Here is a 16264-nt window from a genome sequence, read left to right on the forward strand (position 1 = left end):
TAATAAATCTTGGCAAGCAAACAAGAAAATTGCAAAAGTAATTGAAGGTCCTTTTTGCGGCGAATGCAGATGTAGAATTTTGGTATATTTCAAGAAATTTTCGGTTAGCTTTAAGCTTGATTTACTTTTGCAGTGCCAAGAGGTGGTGTTTATTATTATCCGTATATTCAGATTTAAATTATTTATTCAGTTATCAATCTGCCCTACCAGAGATACATATATAGTGCCATGTTTCAATATTTAAAATATTATTTTTATGCGTATGAGCACGGACAAGGGCGCCTATGAAATACCACCATAATACCACCAAGCTTCCCATGGTTGAAAAAATATTTATAAATCATTTAAGCACCAAATATGACAATCATTTGACGAGAAAAAAACAGCGTGATACAAAAATTTTTATTTCTGCAGAGGTCGAAGCTTTGAATACTCTTGATATATGATATGTTTGTATTTAGAAATAATATATTGAAAGTGTAGAGATTAAAAGAAGAGATTCCTATCTTTATTATGAATGTAAAATGTTTGAAATGATCCCACCTTTGAGGATACATTCCTCCGGAAATGCTAGACAAAAATGGTGGAAACTCGGGAAACTCGAAAACCAAATTTATTGTGTTTATCGCATCAAAAATGAGAGTGGCCAAGGGTATTCGCAATAAATTTGAATAGCTGAATTGAGTTTTCACCGAATTTGCATGGCATTTGAGGTATGTCGGGCGCAGGCGAACGGAGTACCACAGACCAACAAATACAACAAATAAATGTAATAACTGAAATGCAAGCAATTGCGGTGCAGTTAAGCGGTGGCTTATGCGTTATCAGTGCCGCTACCGAGCCCGGGTCTCGTGCAATATTTCAATAATTTATTTAACAAAAAAAAAAACTAAATTGGAATTCCCCCAGCTTTGCATTCACACGTAATTCCATCAACATTTTCCGCTTTTGTTTCCCCTTTGCAGAGCTCGTGGAGTGCGCGCTGCGCAATGTCAATTTAATCATTGAACCACCGGCGGTGCGACGGGGCCAGCACGTGGTGCTGCGCTGCATGTACGACCTGGACGGGGCACCGCTCTATTCGGCGAAGTTCTATCGCGGTCAATTGGAGTTTTACCGCTACACGCCCGGTGAATTTCCCAATACGAAAGTGTTTCCATTTCCTGGCATTCATGTCGATGTAAGTATGACAAAAAGACAAAAGATACATTTCAAAGAGACGCGTGAGCGAATGAGTGGGTGATTGAGTGAGTGAATGGGTTGGGAAAGTCGAATTTTCAAAAGAATAAACCATTAAAGCATTTCGCAATCGATGGCTGCACTTTTTTCTGGCCACTGAGTCAGTCAATGGCTTCCACTTTGAAAGGACCAGACAGAACCGAACAAACCAGATACGGCACCGTACGGCACCACTCCTGCCACCCCCTCTACTTTGAAGTCCTTAATTGCGCGCACACTGCATTTATTTATATTGTATATATTAAACTTTTCGCTCATGCATATTCAGTTTGGCAGTTTTATTGTTATTGGCGGTTATTCAAAAAACGCCAAGGCATACCAGGGGACACCTGACTGCAGTACCGGCCGTCCGGCGGTCTGGCCGTGAGGATTCCGACGGTCCTGGGCGCTATCAACGCGCAGCTATCTGCGGCACAATTTTCATTTAAATTTTTGAATGCTGCGTCGGAGTTTTGTCGCCCACCTGCAAAAACTGCAGCCACGAGAAGGCTGTGAATGAGACGGGGCTGTCACAGGGGCAGGGGCTGGGACTGGGGCTGATGTCGGAGAATTGAGTCTCGGCCTCGGGTAATTCTACTTTGGCTAGATTATTGAAAAAGTTTATCCAGCCTGGGAGCTGGGAGCTGGGAGGCGATGCAGGTCCTTGCAATTTCGTAGCTTCGATAAAGTTGCTCTGAATCTGGCTAAATATTTCACCAGGCTATTGAGTTTGTTCCAGCAAGTTTATCTTTAGTTTTTTTGTACTTTTGTACTTTTTTGGGTTTTTTGTTTTCTTTTTTTTTTGTGCTCCTGCCGTGGAAAACTTTTACCTAGCCAGCAGACAGTTTTTCTTGTCGTTTATTCCTGTCCTGCGGACTGTGTATATGTATTTGTTTATTTTTTAAGCTGTTTTAATAAATTTAAGTGCATTTCTTTGTGGGGTTCGATGTCAGATTGCGGACAGCTGAGAGATGGCAGGTGTAGAGACGATTTATTGTTATTTTGGGGTTTGTGTGAGGAAACGGGGAAGGAATAACTTTAAATAAACTAAATTTTTCTTACTATCTGCTCTTGATCAACAGGTTACCAGCTCGAATGCCACCCAGGTGCTCATACGCAATGTTGGCTTCGGCCTCTCTGGAAACTTTTCATGCGAAGTCACCGCCGACGCCCCACTTTTCTCGACAGCTACAGCAGTGGACACCATGCAAGTTGTCGGTAAGTCTCATACAGTTCGTTTCGCTTTCATCTCAGTAGCTCCCATGCCCACGCCCACGCCCACGCCCATTCCCCTCCCCTCCACATCTCCACTCTATGTCTAAGCTGATTCTTCCAAATTGGCCTAAAGTGCGCTTAAAAGCTTCCATGCTAGCCATGCTAGAGAGTGAGTGTATCAGCTATCCGGCCACCTTTGACAGTCTCCTTCCTTTGATCGCTAAGAGCGTTACGTCAACTTGGTGCTGTTTTAGGAGAGGGTCAGACCCGACCGTAGAAAACTTTCTGGCTCTTTGGCAATTCGTTTGTGGGGGGCCAAGGTCACGGCAGCTGCTCCGGCTGCTCCGGCTGCAGGTCGGGAAACTTTTCCGCTGAAAATTGCGTCATTAACAGGCCATTTCGACTTTGCCAGATAAGCAGGTTGTATGGAGTGGAGTGTGGGGGTAGGTGGATGGTGGTGGTGTTGTCTGGGGTCATTTGGGAGTCTTACCTGTGCTCCACGCATTTCACGGCTTTATGCGTTTTAAATGAGCGTTCCACGGCGCGCCCTGAATTACGGATTTAATCAGCGTGGCAGGGTCATGAAAAGCAATGAGCGCCAGTCCGTTTCGGCTTAACAATTATTTAGTTGATGCGCAGCTAGCAGCTGCCATTAATGGCAGGGAGGCGCCAGCACAAGAGCACAACAATTGGCCATCCACTTGTGCTGTGGGTTAGTGGGTCGTTGCAGCATATGGGGCGTATGTGTAATGCGACCTGAATCGACAGGAATGCTGGCTGGCATCAGGCAGTACGCAGAAGTCAGGAGGCGGCAGCTCATCTGCGCAATCAACAAACAGTCGAGCAGCGGCATCAGCGCTTGTCAGAGTTAATCTTTATATCCGCTTGGCCTTAAGCATTCGAGAAATTCGCTCCGACAGCTAAATTCTGCTTTAGTGGCTGATTTTTATGCCACTTGCTGAGCGATTTATTTCTCCTCCATACATCCACCGATCCACCCCAGCCAGCCAGCCAGCCAGCCATCCACCCCAGCCAGCAACCCCTTCGACACAGTCTTGCTGTGTGCGTGCGTATGATTGAGAGCTCGTCTGGGCTACGGCCTGGATGAGTGCCTGACTGGTTGGCTCTCTGGCTGGTTGTTGCCCAGCATTAAACATTTAGATGTCTGCCGCGTCCGCGTCCTGGCCGACTTTATTAGATTGCCATTGCCTCCTGCCCTTGCGGGCTTGGTTGGCGCTTCTTGAATTCCTTCCCGCCTGCGTGCCCGTCTGCTTTATATTTAACGCCGCATTTAGCCCATTTAATTGGCCGCTTTTGCCTAACTAGCATCAAGGGATTAGGGCTTTTGATCATGCATTTGCTTTAAATTCATGAGGTCTTCGGTTCGGGCAAATGCCCCGCAGTGTTTCAAGGACGCGTCGCAACACGCCAAGCCACGCAACGCCCTTTTGTTGGCTGCCTCTTAAGTTATTAAAGTTTCATTAAATGCTGTGGTATTTAATTGGCTGCTCTACTGTTTTGTTGTATGGCTAGTCTCGGTCTCGGGGCTCTAGAGTAGGACATACATCAATGCGAGATAAGCCAGCCGGGGACTGACACACTGACAGGAGCCAGCCTCAAGTCTTGGGAGCTCTGTTGGCCCGTGTGTGTGTTTGTGTGTGTGTAAGCCTCTGCGGCTTTGCCCTAATGTCGTCGACACTAAAACCCCAATAACTTGCTGGCTAAACAATAAATTACTACAGCCCCCAGCCACCAGCCACCAGCCACCAGCAAAACAGTCCGAGGCCAAAGCCGAGGCTGAACAGCAACAGAAACCATATTGCGTACATGCCTTGAATCAGCGCAAATGGTACCAGTATGTATGCTTTAAGATAAAACCAGAGGCACTGAACACGACGGACAGATCAGAGAACTCATTTGCCTAAACTTTCGCTTTAATTTCATTGATTTGCGGCATAATTTTTGTGCTGGCTTCGCTGTGAGTCTTATGTTTTATGCATCACTATTGTGGCCGCCGCTTAGCCGTGCGCACCCATTCACTTATGCAGTGGCAAGCGCTGTCCTTGGTGCAAATAACTCTGAGGTTTAATCGTGTGTTAATGAGCTCAAGTGGCAATCAGATTGCGGGCCAAGAAGCCACCAGAAAGGCTGAGACTGCGTCTGGCTCTGGCTTTGGCTGTGGCGCAGAGTCTGCGAGGCACATAAAATAAACACTTTGTCCTTGCGCCGAGCTGTGCCGCGCCCTGTCGGTCTCGATACGCGTCGCGGCAAGGACAACAGCGAAAATGCCTGTTACTTGAACGCCAAGACAGGCAGGGGCGAAAGAAAAGGAGAGTGAAAGGATGGGAAGGGAAGGGAAAGAAAGGGCAATGGATGGCCTGGCGCAAAAGTTATGCTAATTCTGGCTTTCATTAAGTCACAATGGCGGGCTCCTTCTGCCTTCTGCACAAGTCAAAAGTTTATAGTTGGCAAACATTTGGGCAGCCTTAACTTTAATAACTTAATGACATGAGTCAAACGAAAAGGGCGGGGCGAAACGGGCCAGGAGGAGGAGCGGTTCTAGCTAAAACCAAGTGCAAAGTAGGCTGGTCAGCTGCTAAATTAAACTCGAAACTTGCGGCACAAACTGACCCTCATTAGACGGAATTTGACGGCAAAGGCAAAGGCACAGGCAGAGGCAGAGACAGAGGCAAGAGGCACTGGGCATTTTGTATTGGGCGATGCCTGGCAAAAAGGTCAAAATCTGCACAAAGCCAAGGCAGCAAAAAGTCTGTGAGGGGTGCTGTAAGAGGGTCAGGATTAGAAAGCGAGACACACACAGGGAGAAAGTTGCCTTGAGCCATGCCCGGCCAGGGAGCAGGGAAGAGCAAAGTTGCCGCCGCCTTTGTCATGGAAATTACTTTCTTCATTAGTTACTTTGTTGCTCTCGGTCTTGTGGTGGCCGGGGCCCCGCCCCGGTTGACTTAATTAAAAAGTTAAGCGTGGCCAGCTCTGCAGCTCCGCAGATCCTCCGAACTCCTTCCGCTGGTGCGGAGCCGGCGGTGCGGTTGTGATTGAAGAGCTCAGGGGGACACGGGTTTCCTGTCTCCACTTATGCGCCTATTAATGTGTTTTGAGAAGTGCCCAAGCCGGCCCAAGTCAGACCAACTAATTGAATTGTCCTAGAAAGTCAACAAGCTGAAGCTAAACCTTTTCCAACCTTTCCGTATTTCGCAGAGCTGCCCGAGAAGCGTCCCCAGCTGTCCACGGAGCACACGCGCTACGAGCCCGGCGACGTTCTGCGAGCAAACTGCAGCACTCCACCCTCTCGCCCGCGGGCCGAGCTCACGTTCACAATCAACAACATGGTGGTAAGTACTCTACTCTACTGTACTCCATTCTACTGTACTCTACTGTATTACGGAATTATTCCAGTGAAATATTACAGTAAAGTAGCCTGTAGCCTGAAGTCTGTAACTGGGTCCCGATCCGGGTCTGGGCTTGGGCTGGGCTTCGGTCCGAGTCCACTTCAATTTATTTTATGTTTTGCGGAAAGAAAAACAAATCTGACAGCGGGTCAGCGGCTATTTGTGTTCAAAGCAGTTCCGAATCCTTTGAAGTCCTTGTCTATTCTGCTGAGAAATGAGCATGAAAATGGGCTGGGACATGGGACTTTAATCAAAAGGGTTCGTTCCCTTCCTATTTTTCTGTTTTTGTGTGTCTTGTTTTCTGCCACCATTTGCCTTAGGGGCTCGTCCATCCGTCAACGTGGTGTATGCGCAATTTCACAGCCTGCCACAGCGCGCGAAAGAGAGAGTGAGAATTGTCATGTGTATTAACAATGCATAGTCTGTGTGGCCGAGGACGAGGCCAAGGCTGAGCCGCATCTGTGGCCGCCTCCTTTGTCACTTAGTTACTGTGAAATACAGATTTCTATGCGGTCGCAAACATAACCAGATCCTTTGTCGCACCACTACTGGGGATGCGAATGGGAATGGATGCCCGGCCAGCAAAAGCGGGATCCGCAGCAGCAGCAGCAGCAGGAGCAGGAGCAGGAGTCGCAGCTGTGAGCCGTCTTTTTCCAAGACCCTCTCTCATTGCTGTCATGCCGTGTGGATTTTCACTTTTGGTTGCTGTCGTTGTCGTTGCTGCCATTGTGCCATCCCTGCCTCCGTCTTCCTTCCAGAGCTGTCGGAATAACGGTTTTTTTCCCATTGCAATTTTATGAATATGCATGCCACATGCGACTCGTTGTACTGTCTCTCTCACTCCCTGCCCTTCCGGCTCTCCCTGCTCTTTGGGGCACCTCTACTCCCTCTGCTATAATTTCTATCCACCCTTCCGATGCCACGAGCAGTTGAATTGGTCAAGGCAAAGTTCCCCATTTCGCCCCATGCCTTCGCCACTGTAAGGTACAAGGTGGAAGAGTCAGTGCCACGTGCCTGTACAGGTTTGCAGAAGCACTGCATTGACTCAAATTTGATTTCCGGACTGCTTGCCATGCTTAAGATGTGTCTTGGATTGGGTTGATGCATAATTTAGCATAGGAAAATATTCGTATTAATTTGTGGTTGGGTTTGAGATCAGGATACGGATTCCGGATTTCGGATTGTATGCGGGATGAAACTAAAGTCTGGATTGCATCGGATTTAGCTTCCATTGTAATGAAAGCGCAAAACTTTGAGAAATATGATCTTTGCCACCCATGAGCTCACCAACTAAAAAACCTCAACGGCACCTGACAGCTCGATAGGTGCACAGAGCATATTGTTCAGGAAAACAAAAGAATATCCTGGCTGGCTTACAATTTACTGCTTTCCGATGATTTCATGAACCAGAATGCCTGGTCTGGTCTCTGGTTGAAGAAAAGCTCTCCATTATGCTAGAGCCTGACTTGCCGTCGACTCTTTAAAGTAGAGAGTGGCGAGGGTTGTCAATGCCGTTGAAAAATGGCTGCCTTGCCACATTCCAGCAGCGCACTGGCAGCGCCCGCATTAAACATGATAAATGAATTCAAATCATTTGCACCGCAATAACTCGATGCTCGAGCGAGCACTGCAAGGAGCAAGGAGCAAGGAGCAAGGACAAGGCTGCGACGTCGGCTTCGTCTCCGGCTCCGGCTCCGGCTGCTACTCCGACTCTGTGAAAAGAGAATATTCAAACGGGTTGTTGGCTGGAAATGAAATGATAGCTTATCGGCAATGCTCCTCCGGCTGCCACATGGAGCAAGGACATCGGGAAATTTCGGCACTGGCAAATGGAGTAGCAACGGCAATGGCAAGACAACAAACAGTAAGCAAACGTGGCAGACATTGACTAAAATTGAGTAGAAAACGATACCGCAGGAGGAAGATATATTACAATTGCCGATCACAGGAAACAAATGAATATTTCATGCTGTGCAAATCAACACGGAGGGGAGCCAACGGTGGAGGTGGAGGCGGATGCGGATGTCGGCTGCACACGTAGATACAGAGACACACACACACACACCCACACTCTCCGGCACTTCCGACATTTCGAGCATGGTCTGTGCCACAGCAAAGTTTACGTTAAAAGGTGCGCCAGCAAGGAGCCGAAATCTTCGGCACAGCCAGGACCAAGACCAAGACCTGGGCCCCCACAGAACTTTATGTTGACAAAAGTTTTTGCGGTGAAATGCCACAGCAGTAATTTGCAATAGGTCCCCGACCCAACCACACTCCCGTTCCTGAAACCAAGCCAAGCAAGCACATGCCAGCATCACACACCGACATCCACATCCACATCCACATCCCCCGTGTCCCGTGTGACATATGTGCCTTCGGTTTAGGCTGCTGTGGCTCTATTTTGGGTCTGGCTGCTTCCGACCGATCCGGATCCGGATCCGGCCCGACCCGGCCGGGCATTAATCATTTGGCATGTAAATTGCCAATTAATAACTGCTGCATGTCATTTGGCGTTGGCTTAAAAATGCTACGCAGCATTTGCCGGCCCGGGGTTGAACGAACCGAATCTTCGAGAGGCATTTGCCAACTTCTAGGCGCATTCGCATTCGCATTAATGAAGACAAATAGCACTTGAGCCCTGCCAAATTTAGCGGAAAATTGAAAAAAGCTGCTCAGCCCAGGAGCAGACCCTAACGGAGCATTATTTGGCAGCTCTTTTGTGCCATACTTTTTATTTTTGTTGTATTCTTGGCAACAGTAACAGTAACCGAGCGCAGTAACGTATCGGCCCGAAAGATATTGCAGTGCTATCCACAATTTATTTGTTATTGATACGCTGGCAATGCACTGCACACACACACACACACACACACACACACACACACACTATGTTCGATGGAGTACTCGTATAAAATATATTTATTGGTTTTTAGCATTGTCTGGCTTCGTCTGAATGAGTGCCTGGTGCAGGGAATTTATGCTTGCAGTCAAACCATCTCTGTTTTGTGTTACTGAGTTTTTATGGACAATACCAGACAATACCCAACCCATCTTCCAGATATGTGTCCGTTTCAGTTCCAGTTTACACTTTCTTGATTGAATATCTATCTTCAGGGCTCCAAGAATGCCCGAACTATCTTCAGAAACACCTTAAAAGGGGTACATTTTAATCAAATTTGTTGTAGATATATATATTACATTTATATATATTTATTACCGTTATTACAAAAACAAAGGAGGAAGGATTCAAAGCCGAGCTGAATCGAGTTGTTCAGCGTCACTGATGGATGCGATCTGATCCCGGCTGATCTGAAGAAACGATCCTTGGGACGCGTCCGTGTCGTCCGTCTCCTCGACCTCTGTTTCGAAGATAGTCAGCTTGCGCTTGGAGTCAGAGAGAACTGTGACCACTCTGCGGCCGCTGGAGACAGCGAGCATCGTACACACTCCATCCAAAAGCTTGAAGGCGGTCTCATCGGAGATGTCGTGAATGCTGCGCGATTCCGCCACATCCGGCAGATTTACGAGCGCCGCCAGATGGTGATGGCTGCACTGATTCTCCAACTCGCTTAACGATAACTGAATGAGGCAGCTGTGGGGACGCACACCTTTCGGGTAGGACATGCTCTGGGTCAGCACGGAGAGGATGGACTCGTTGTAGAACTTCAGGTCCACGAGGCGCAGGTTGTTGTATTCCTCGTCAAGTAGTTGGGTGAAGGGGCCCGGCTTCAAGTGGACGCGGGTGCAGCGAAAAAGACAATCGTCGGCCCAACTAAACTGCAGGATCATGGCCTCCTCGCAGCTGATAGTTAGGGCGAACATATCATATTTAGCTGAATCGTTGGCACGGTAGCTGAATGCAAGAAAGTCCTGATCCTTCTCTGGCTCCACAGTACGAAACTCTCTACAGATAATGGACGAGCTGAGCTTGAAGCTGGCGCTGATGCTCTCCGTGGGCCTGTAGAGGATGCCATCGATAGCATTGAACATCTTTTCGCGCTGCTGCACCAGCGACAGCTTCTTGTCGTGCGGCACGAACACATTGGACGCGCCCATGTAGTTGCTCTCGCGTTCAATCTCGTCCCACAGGTGATTGGGGTCCACCGGGTGGGGCTGCGTCAGGAAGGCATTCTTCAGGTACTGACCCACTCGCTCCATGTTAAACAGGCTACGTGTGGATCTGGGAGAGGGCAAAGTAAAGGCTTCACCGAGTTTAGGCTCCGCCTCATCATCGCTGCTGTCATCTGAATCCGGCTCCATCGAGCAAAGGAGGTCAGCCAGAGCAGCGTTCTCCTTCTTGCTAAGGACCATTTCATCGGGTATCTCCTGGTGCGACAGCCGCAATATGGTAAAAAGCAGCCAGTTGTGGAACAGCTTTGAATCGTTTGCCAGGGTATCGATTCTCTCTCGTAGCTCGAACACCTTCAGATAAAAGGATCCGCACGCACGCATCGCCTCGACGGCCACCTCCGGCAAGAGGAGAGACTCATAGAAATGGGGCATGCGAGCCAAGCCGGTTATCGCGTTCAGAAAGTAGAACATACTAATGGCCGCTTCGTTGAGGGGCTTGAATACCAGGGCATGCAAGTCCCTGAAGCCGCGCTCCGCAGATTTGGCTATTTTCTTGAGCTCTCTCTCTGACATTGTAAGAAATTCCTCCACCTCCAACGTAGAAAAGCCAAAGATATGCAGCTCCAACAAATCTGCGGATGTACTTCCGTATGCTTGCGCATTGGCATAATATGTCAGTCTATTCTCCATTACCAGCTGGACAGCCTCCCAGGTCTCCTTTAGGCATTGTTCGGTTCTATTTATGTAGTTTTTCGTCTCGAGTATGTGAGCACAGAGCCTGGCCACCCCCAGTATGGGCGCCTTGAAATCCTGCAGCAGCTGGTTTCGGAAGTGGAGCATCTTCAGCTGCTGACCGTCGCGCAGCAGGGCGTAAATGGCATTGAAGTCGCCGCTTAGTTGCACATCGAACACCTCGAACTGTTCGGGGTGCAGTACGTACTGGGTGAGATCGATGCTGCCCGTCTGCACGGCAGCAAAGAGCAGCAGATGCACTTTTCCGCTGCATAGGACTACGATCAGGAAGCGCGGAGAACCTTCGGGAAAAGACTTTTGCTCTAGCGTTCTCAGGGATGGGTCAATTTCGGGCAGCGGCCATGGCTTGGGTAGAAATAGCTTGTGCTTGTCTTTAGCGTTGAAAGTGTGGCCTCCCAAGGTTTCCGGGCAGTCGATAGTGCTGCTAAAGTATACCTTCCTGACGTCGTCGTCGTAGATTATACTCGAGATCACGGTCTCGTTCTCGACATCCAGTATAGCAACCTTTCCATTGCTGTAGCCCACGGCCAGGACTGAGTCGTCCAATTGCCAGCTGAGCGAGCGCACTTTGACTTCTTCAACGGGCGTGGGGAAGGTTGCGACCTTCTGCCAGTTCAGCCGCTGCACTACCACCTCTCCTTTCTCCGTAGCGTAGGCAAAGAGATCCATTTTATTGTTCCACTCAATGAGCTCCACAATGCAGCCCATGTGGCGCCCACCAAAAAGCTTCATCCTGCTTGCCGGCGTCATTGTTTCCTTTTGTTATCCAATAAACCTATAAAATTGAATCAAAAACTAATTTTCCAAATGTATTTATTCACACTTCGCCTATGTGTATGGGAGAACTCACAGCAGAATAGATATTGTAACAGAGCTTGACAAATTTAATTCACTTCGACACCATTTTCAATCCACCAAAACAGGGATGATTTTTCTGTATAAAACATCGATATTTTATTTCAAGTATCGGCTATAATTGGAAATTGTGTTCAAAATGCATACATATAAAAATAAGAGTACCAAACACAGAAAGTCCATTCTGTCTCATAAAAATCTGCCAAAAAGCGGTAACACCAAGCGGAAAAACAATATAACAATATATCGATAGCTAGGGCCACAACTCTACATTTACACCCGATACTCGCGATATCGATTCAGACTTTGCTAAATTTGCTGGGAAGAGAGAGATAGCATGATAGACCAAACGCAAAATTAGTGTTCGTAGCCGTCTCTAAATGAGTCTCCGGCTATCAGTCGATGTTTGATGATGTTTTCCAACACACACAGCCAATTTCTGAATTTTGCAACAATCGCATTGAAACTCTGCCACAGTCCAACTCTTACTGCATTCTTATTACGCTCTAATCGTATCGACTGTCGTTTATTTAGAATTGCTACTAAGCCTTTGTACTAAGCAATGCCATGTACGAGAAATACGAGAATTTTCGAAATTCTCTCCCAATATCCGAGCCTCTTTGCAAGACTTGGGGACAAATTTTCTGTGGGCCGACACTAAACTGCACAGAACTATTAAAAGTATATAATTTCTCTTGTATGCACAACACAGGAAAGGGAAAATATGTGAAAGGGAAAAGCTGCAAGTAAAATACGGGAATACAAAAAGAAGTTTTGCTGCTTAAACATCTGCTTTTTGGCATGCAATGCACATGCGTAGGGGAACAAAAAAATATTTATCAAAGCGCAAATCCTTTCACATACACATTTGTGCACAAAGCGGGGCACAGAGATATAAAGACGTGGACGTAGATGCAGGGAAAGAGAAAAAGAGACTTGGAGATGGCGAGCGGTAGATTCTCTTATGGCAACAATTTTACAGTGAATTGCACTAAATAACTGCCATTAAGCATAAAAGCTGTTCTCGCATGAAGGAGCTGCTGGCAGCATTTAAGCCAAATGCAAGTTTAAGCGTCTTAGAGCTGGCGAAAATAAAGTGGACTTACGCAGCGAGGACATGAGCTTGGGCATGGGCATGGATCCGGATAGGGATACGGATACGGATACAGAGCAATACAGATGCAAGTCAAATGAAAGGCAGAAATGGCGCATAAGACAGGACTGAAGGCGGAGTGGAGGAGGAGGAGGCAGAGTGCCCGGCTGGCAGGCAAGGCCTGCAGAAAACTGGCAAAACTTTCGTCAAATGTGTCGTCTGGCGCAGTTTCGGCTCTGGTCCATGTCCATGTCTGTGTCCTTGTTTCTACCAGCAAGCATGTCCTGCTGCTGACGCCGCAGCCACTAATGTGTGCAATTGTGTGAGGCTTCCTGCTCGGCCAGGGATCCTCCACTTTTTTCCGCTCTCTCTCGGCCGCTTTGTGTGTTTGTGTTTGGCTCAGACGCCGCTGCTTTTTGCTGCATTACATTAACACAGATAAAGTTCCTTGATACATAATTTCCATGCATACACAAGTGTCGCCCAGCACATGTGGCAACTGTCCTGTCCCCCGTTTCCAGTCCCCCGCCTCGACTCCGTTCGGCTCGGCTCTTCGGCAAACTGTGCCAACTTGCAAATGGCGACAAGATGCTGGCTGGCAAAAGTTTTTTCTTTCTCTTTCTCTGTCCAAGGAGTACAAACAAAACTATTACCAGCGTGAGGGCTAAGCGTTGCCAAATGTTGAAACTCCCCCTCCCCACCCACAGAGTCCCCTCCGTCTGGGCATTTTAAATTATGCAAATGCATTTGCGAGCGTAAAACAAACAGACCCAGGAGCCGTCGAAAAATGTTAATCCCTGCGCCTTGCCTACTCTCAATCTTTCGTTAACCCTATATGTTTCCCATTCCAGATAACCAATGTGGAGACCCAGTACATACGAACCATCGATAATCTGATTGCCTCCCGCATCTCCGTGAAGCTCCAGCTGCAGGGCGTGCACTTCTCCAGCGTCAATCCGGCCATCTACAATGGCGTGTACGGGTTGAACTCTGTCTACGGCCACGGCGCGCCCGTCTACGCACCCAATCCCAATCCGGGCGGCCTGCTGCTGCGCTGCTCGGCACAAATCGGCGACCTGTATCAGGAGTACAAGGAAATTGAATTGGGCACTCCGCAAAAGGATCCGATACCGGCACGAGGTGAGTCCATCTGACCGTCCGGTCGCCTAAGCCAATTATGCAATAACGTTACTGATCCATCTGCCTTCCGTTTCCGCTCTCCCTCTCTGTTTCTCTTTCTTTGTTTGGCTGCTTCCGGACTGCAGTTACGCTCTCATCCGACACGAGCCTGACGAGCTTTTTCAGTTCGTATTTCTCGACATCGTCCTCCTCGCCCTCGCCCCGACCTAGTCCCAGCGTCTGCGTGGCGCCCCTCGTAATGGGCGCCCTGGCAGCTCTGATTATTAGCTCCCTGCTGGGCCATGGGCTAATTGTCGGTGGCCAGAACGAGCACCCGGCTCCCGACACCCGCGAGGAAGCTGCAGCTGCAGCTGCAACGGCACCAGCAGCGGCCACCACATTGATGACACATTCCAAGGAGCAGCCGCGTCCCCTTCTGTCCAGCTGCGGCGCCTCCAAGGCGCACAGGCAGCGTCTGGCCGGGCCAGTAGTACGGACGGGCAAGGCCTAAGCGAGTCCTGTCCGCCATGGGCATGGGCATGGTCATGTGTTACCGGTTACCAGTTAGTTAAATCCTTAAGTACGAGTAATTCAAGATATTTTTTATGCAAGCCTGAGTTGCGTTTGTCGTTCGGTTCGATGATCTTCATTTGATGACTGCTTTTCATTCTCATTTCATTGCCCCGCACTTTGAGATGTGGTGTCTACTAGCGAGCTAAAAGATAACAAAACAAAACAAACCCGAAACCAAAATCCAAAAACAAACTAGAGTTAAGCGAAAATTTATAAACTAGCCTAGTCTTAAAACCCAAACGGCAAGATAAACCAGAGCAGAGTCTATAGCCCATAGAGGAAAGAGCTGGGTGAACTCCACGGCCTGGCCTGGCACTCCTGTTCTGTGGTCCACAGAACATACACAATCCGTACATAAATGTTTACACGAAACCCATGGAAAATCCAAAGATAACTTAAAGAAAATCGAGAACCCAATGAAGAATACGAAAATATGCAGAGTACGTAAAATTACTGAATCTACTTTAAATGTGAAAAATACAACAGAAACAGAAATACATACATACATGTACGAACGAATGAGAAAAATGGAATACCAAAAAACAAAGAACAAAGAACAAAGAATCAAAGAGATAAGAAAATGTGTGTAAAATATATTTATAGCAAAACCAAATTAAAATAATATTAATTTAATTTAAAGTAAATAAATCAAAGCCTTGTATGGGCATATTGTAAATGGTGGTGAAATTAAATAAAAGTGTGTGTTAATTTTAAACGCAGCCCGTCTAGTTCTATTCCTTTCGGAAGGAAGCCTGGAATTTGCTGAAATTTTCATTTTGTACTTTCCAGTGTGATGATGTGACCGGTGACCCCATGCATTTTCCGACTCAACAAATTTCCACTGTTGATTTTTGGCGTTAAGAAATCTTTCTGAACATTCTTGCAACAAAGGCCGAGCCGTTCCTCTGCCTCCTGCCCTCTCCAGACTGGGTTTTGGTTATTGTCTGCATTTAGTTTGCCTGCCAAAGTGTGAAAAACTTGCCGTTACGCAGCGGAAGAGCTGAAAGAAATGTAAAAGAAAGAATCTAGTACAATGCACTGCATACCCCCTTTTCCGTTGCTGCCCTTTCCGTTCTTTCCGCCCGTTCCGTTCCGTTCCGTTCCGTTCCTTTCGCAAGCATTTTTTGTTGGTTGGCGTTGCTGTTGCCGTTCCCGTTGCCGTTTCCGTTCTGCATGCGCATTTTGTATTATATTTTTTGGTCCCGTACTCGTACTCGTACTCGTACTCGCACTCCTCTGGAATCTCTAGAACGAGTTGTAGGAAAATTATTGAAGCGCGCTTTGTTATTTCTTTTCAATAGCGGCCGAGAGCTGCTCCTTGAACGTCTTCCAGCAGAAACTTTCGACGAGCCAAAGGGGTCTCCGATTCCGCTCCGACTCTGTTGTCACAAATAATTGCAAATATACTATAGGGATCCTTTTTCGCATGTGCCGTTGCCGCAATGTATTTGAGAGCGCACACTCCAACATATACGAGTATAAGTATAAAAGTGTGTTTTTAGAGATGCATGGCAATACCCACAACAACGGCAATGCCAATGGAAACGACAACAGCAACAGCAACATTTGAATTGTGCGTGATTTTGCATAGAAAATATTTCTGCAAATAAATGCGAAAATAAATATATAAATATCTTCGCATTCCGTTTCGTTTGCCAAGCGTCTGGAAAGTTGCTCTCTGTGTGTATTTAAATTAAATTGCGAACAAACAAGCACCAAAAATAATTTCAACCACTCTGCAGAGGATAGCAACAAAATATATCAGAATACAGGAGCTCGGCTCTGCGGTTGGTTTCTCTGATTGTTGCAAATGCGAAAAATCCTTGTCTGCTTCACCCTGCCACAACACAAGGATCACGGACAAAGCAACATAATACTAGTTGTTTTTTTATTTCATTTTTCCCTTCTAATTCAATGCAATTAAAAATTTGCAGTACTTTCAACAATGAAAATGTCGAAG

The 16264-nt window shown here is 47.4% G+C and overlaps 2 protein-coding genes across 2 annotated transcripts in view; one reads left to right on the forward strand and one right to left on the reverse strand.

Moving 5' to 3' along the window:
- Nucleotides 1-14868, forward strand: part of LOC6587610 — a 45863-nt gene extending 30995 nt beyond the window's left edge. The window contains exons 3-7 of the mRNA XM_002013071.2: nt 966-1180; nt 2301-2436; nt 5650-5783; nt 13464-13752; nt 13878-14868. Of these exons, the coding sequence (XP_002013107.1) occupies nt 966-1180; nt 2301-2436; nt 5650-5783; nt 13464-13752; nt 13878-14242 (1139 nt within the window). The 3' untranslated portion in view covers nt 14243-14868. The remainder of the gene's footprint in view (nt 1-965; nt 1181-2300; nt 2437-5649; nt 5784-13463; nt 13753-13877) is intronic.
- Nucleotides 8748-11442, reverse strand: LOC6587617 (anaphase-promoting complex subunit 4). Its single transcript, XM_002013073.2, has 2 exons — nt 9058-11442; nt 8748-8989 (listed from the first exon to the last, which is right to left on the reverse strand). The coding sequence occupies exon 1, from the start codon at nt 11412-11414 to the stop codon at nt 9087-9089; it is 2328 nt and encodes a 775-aa protein (XP_002013109.2). The 5' UTR covers nt 11415-11442; the 3' UTR covers nt 8748-8989; nt 9058-9086.
- Nucleotides 14869-16264: the final 1396 nt, after the last annotated feature.

The sequence above is a fragment of the Drosophila persimilis genome, unplaced genomic scaffold (genome assembly GCF_003286085.1).
Source record: "Drosophila persimilis strain 14011-0111.01,24,50 unplaced genomic scaffold, DperRS2 tig00000000-arrow-pilon, whole genome shotgun sequence".
NCBI lineage: Eukaryota > Metazoa > Arthropoda > Insecta > Diptera > Drosophilidae > Drosophila > Drosophila persimilis.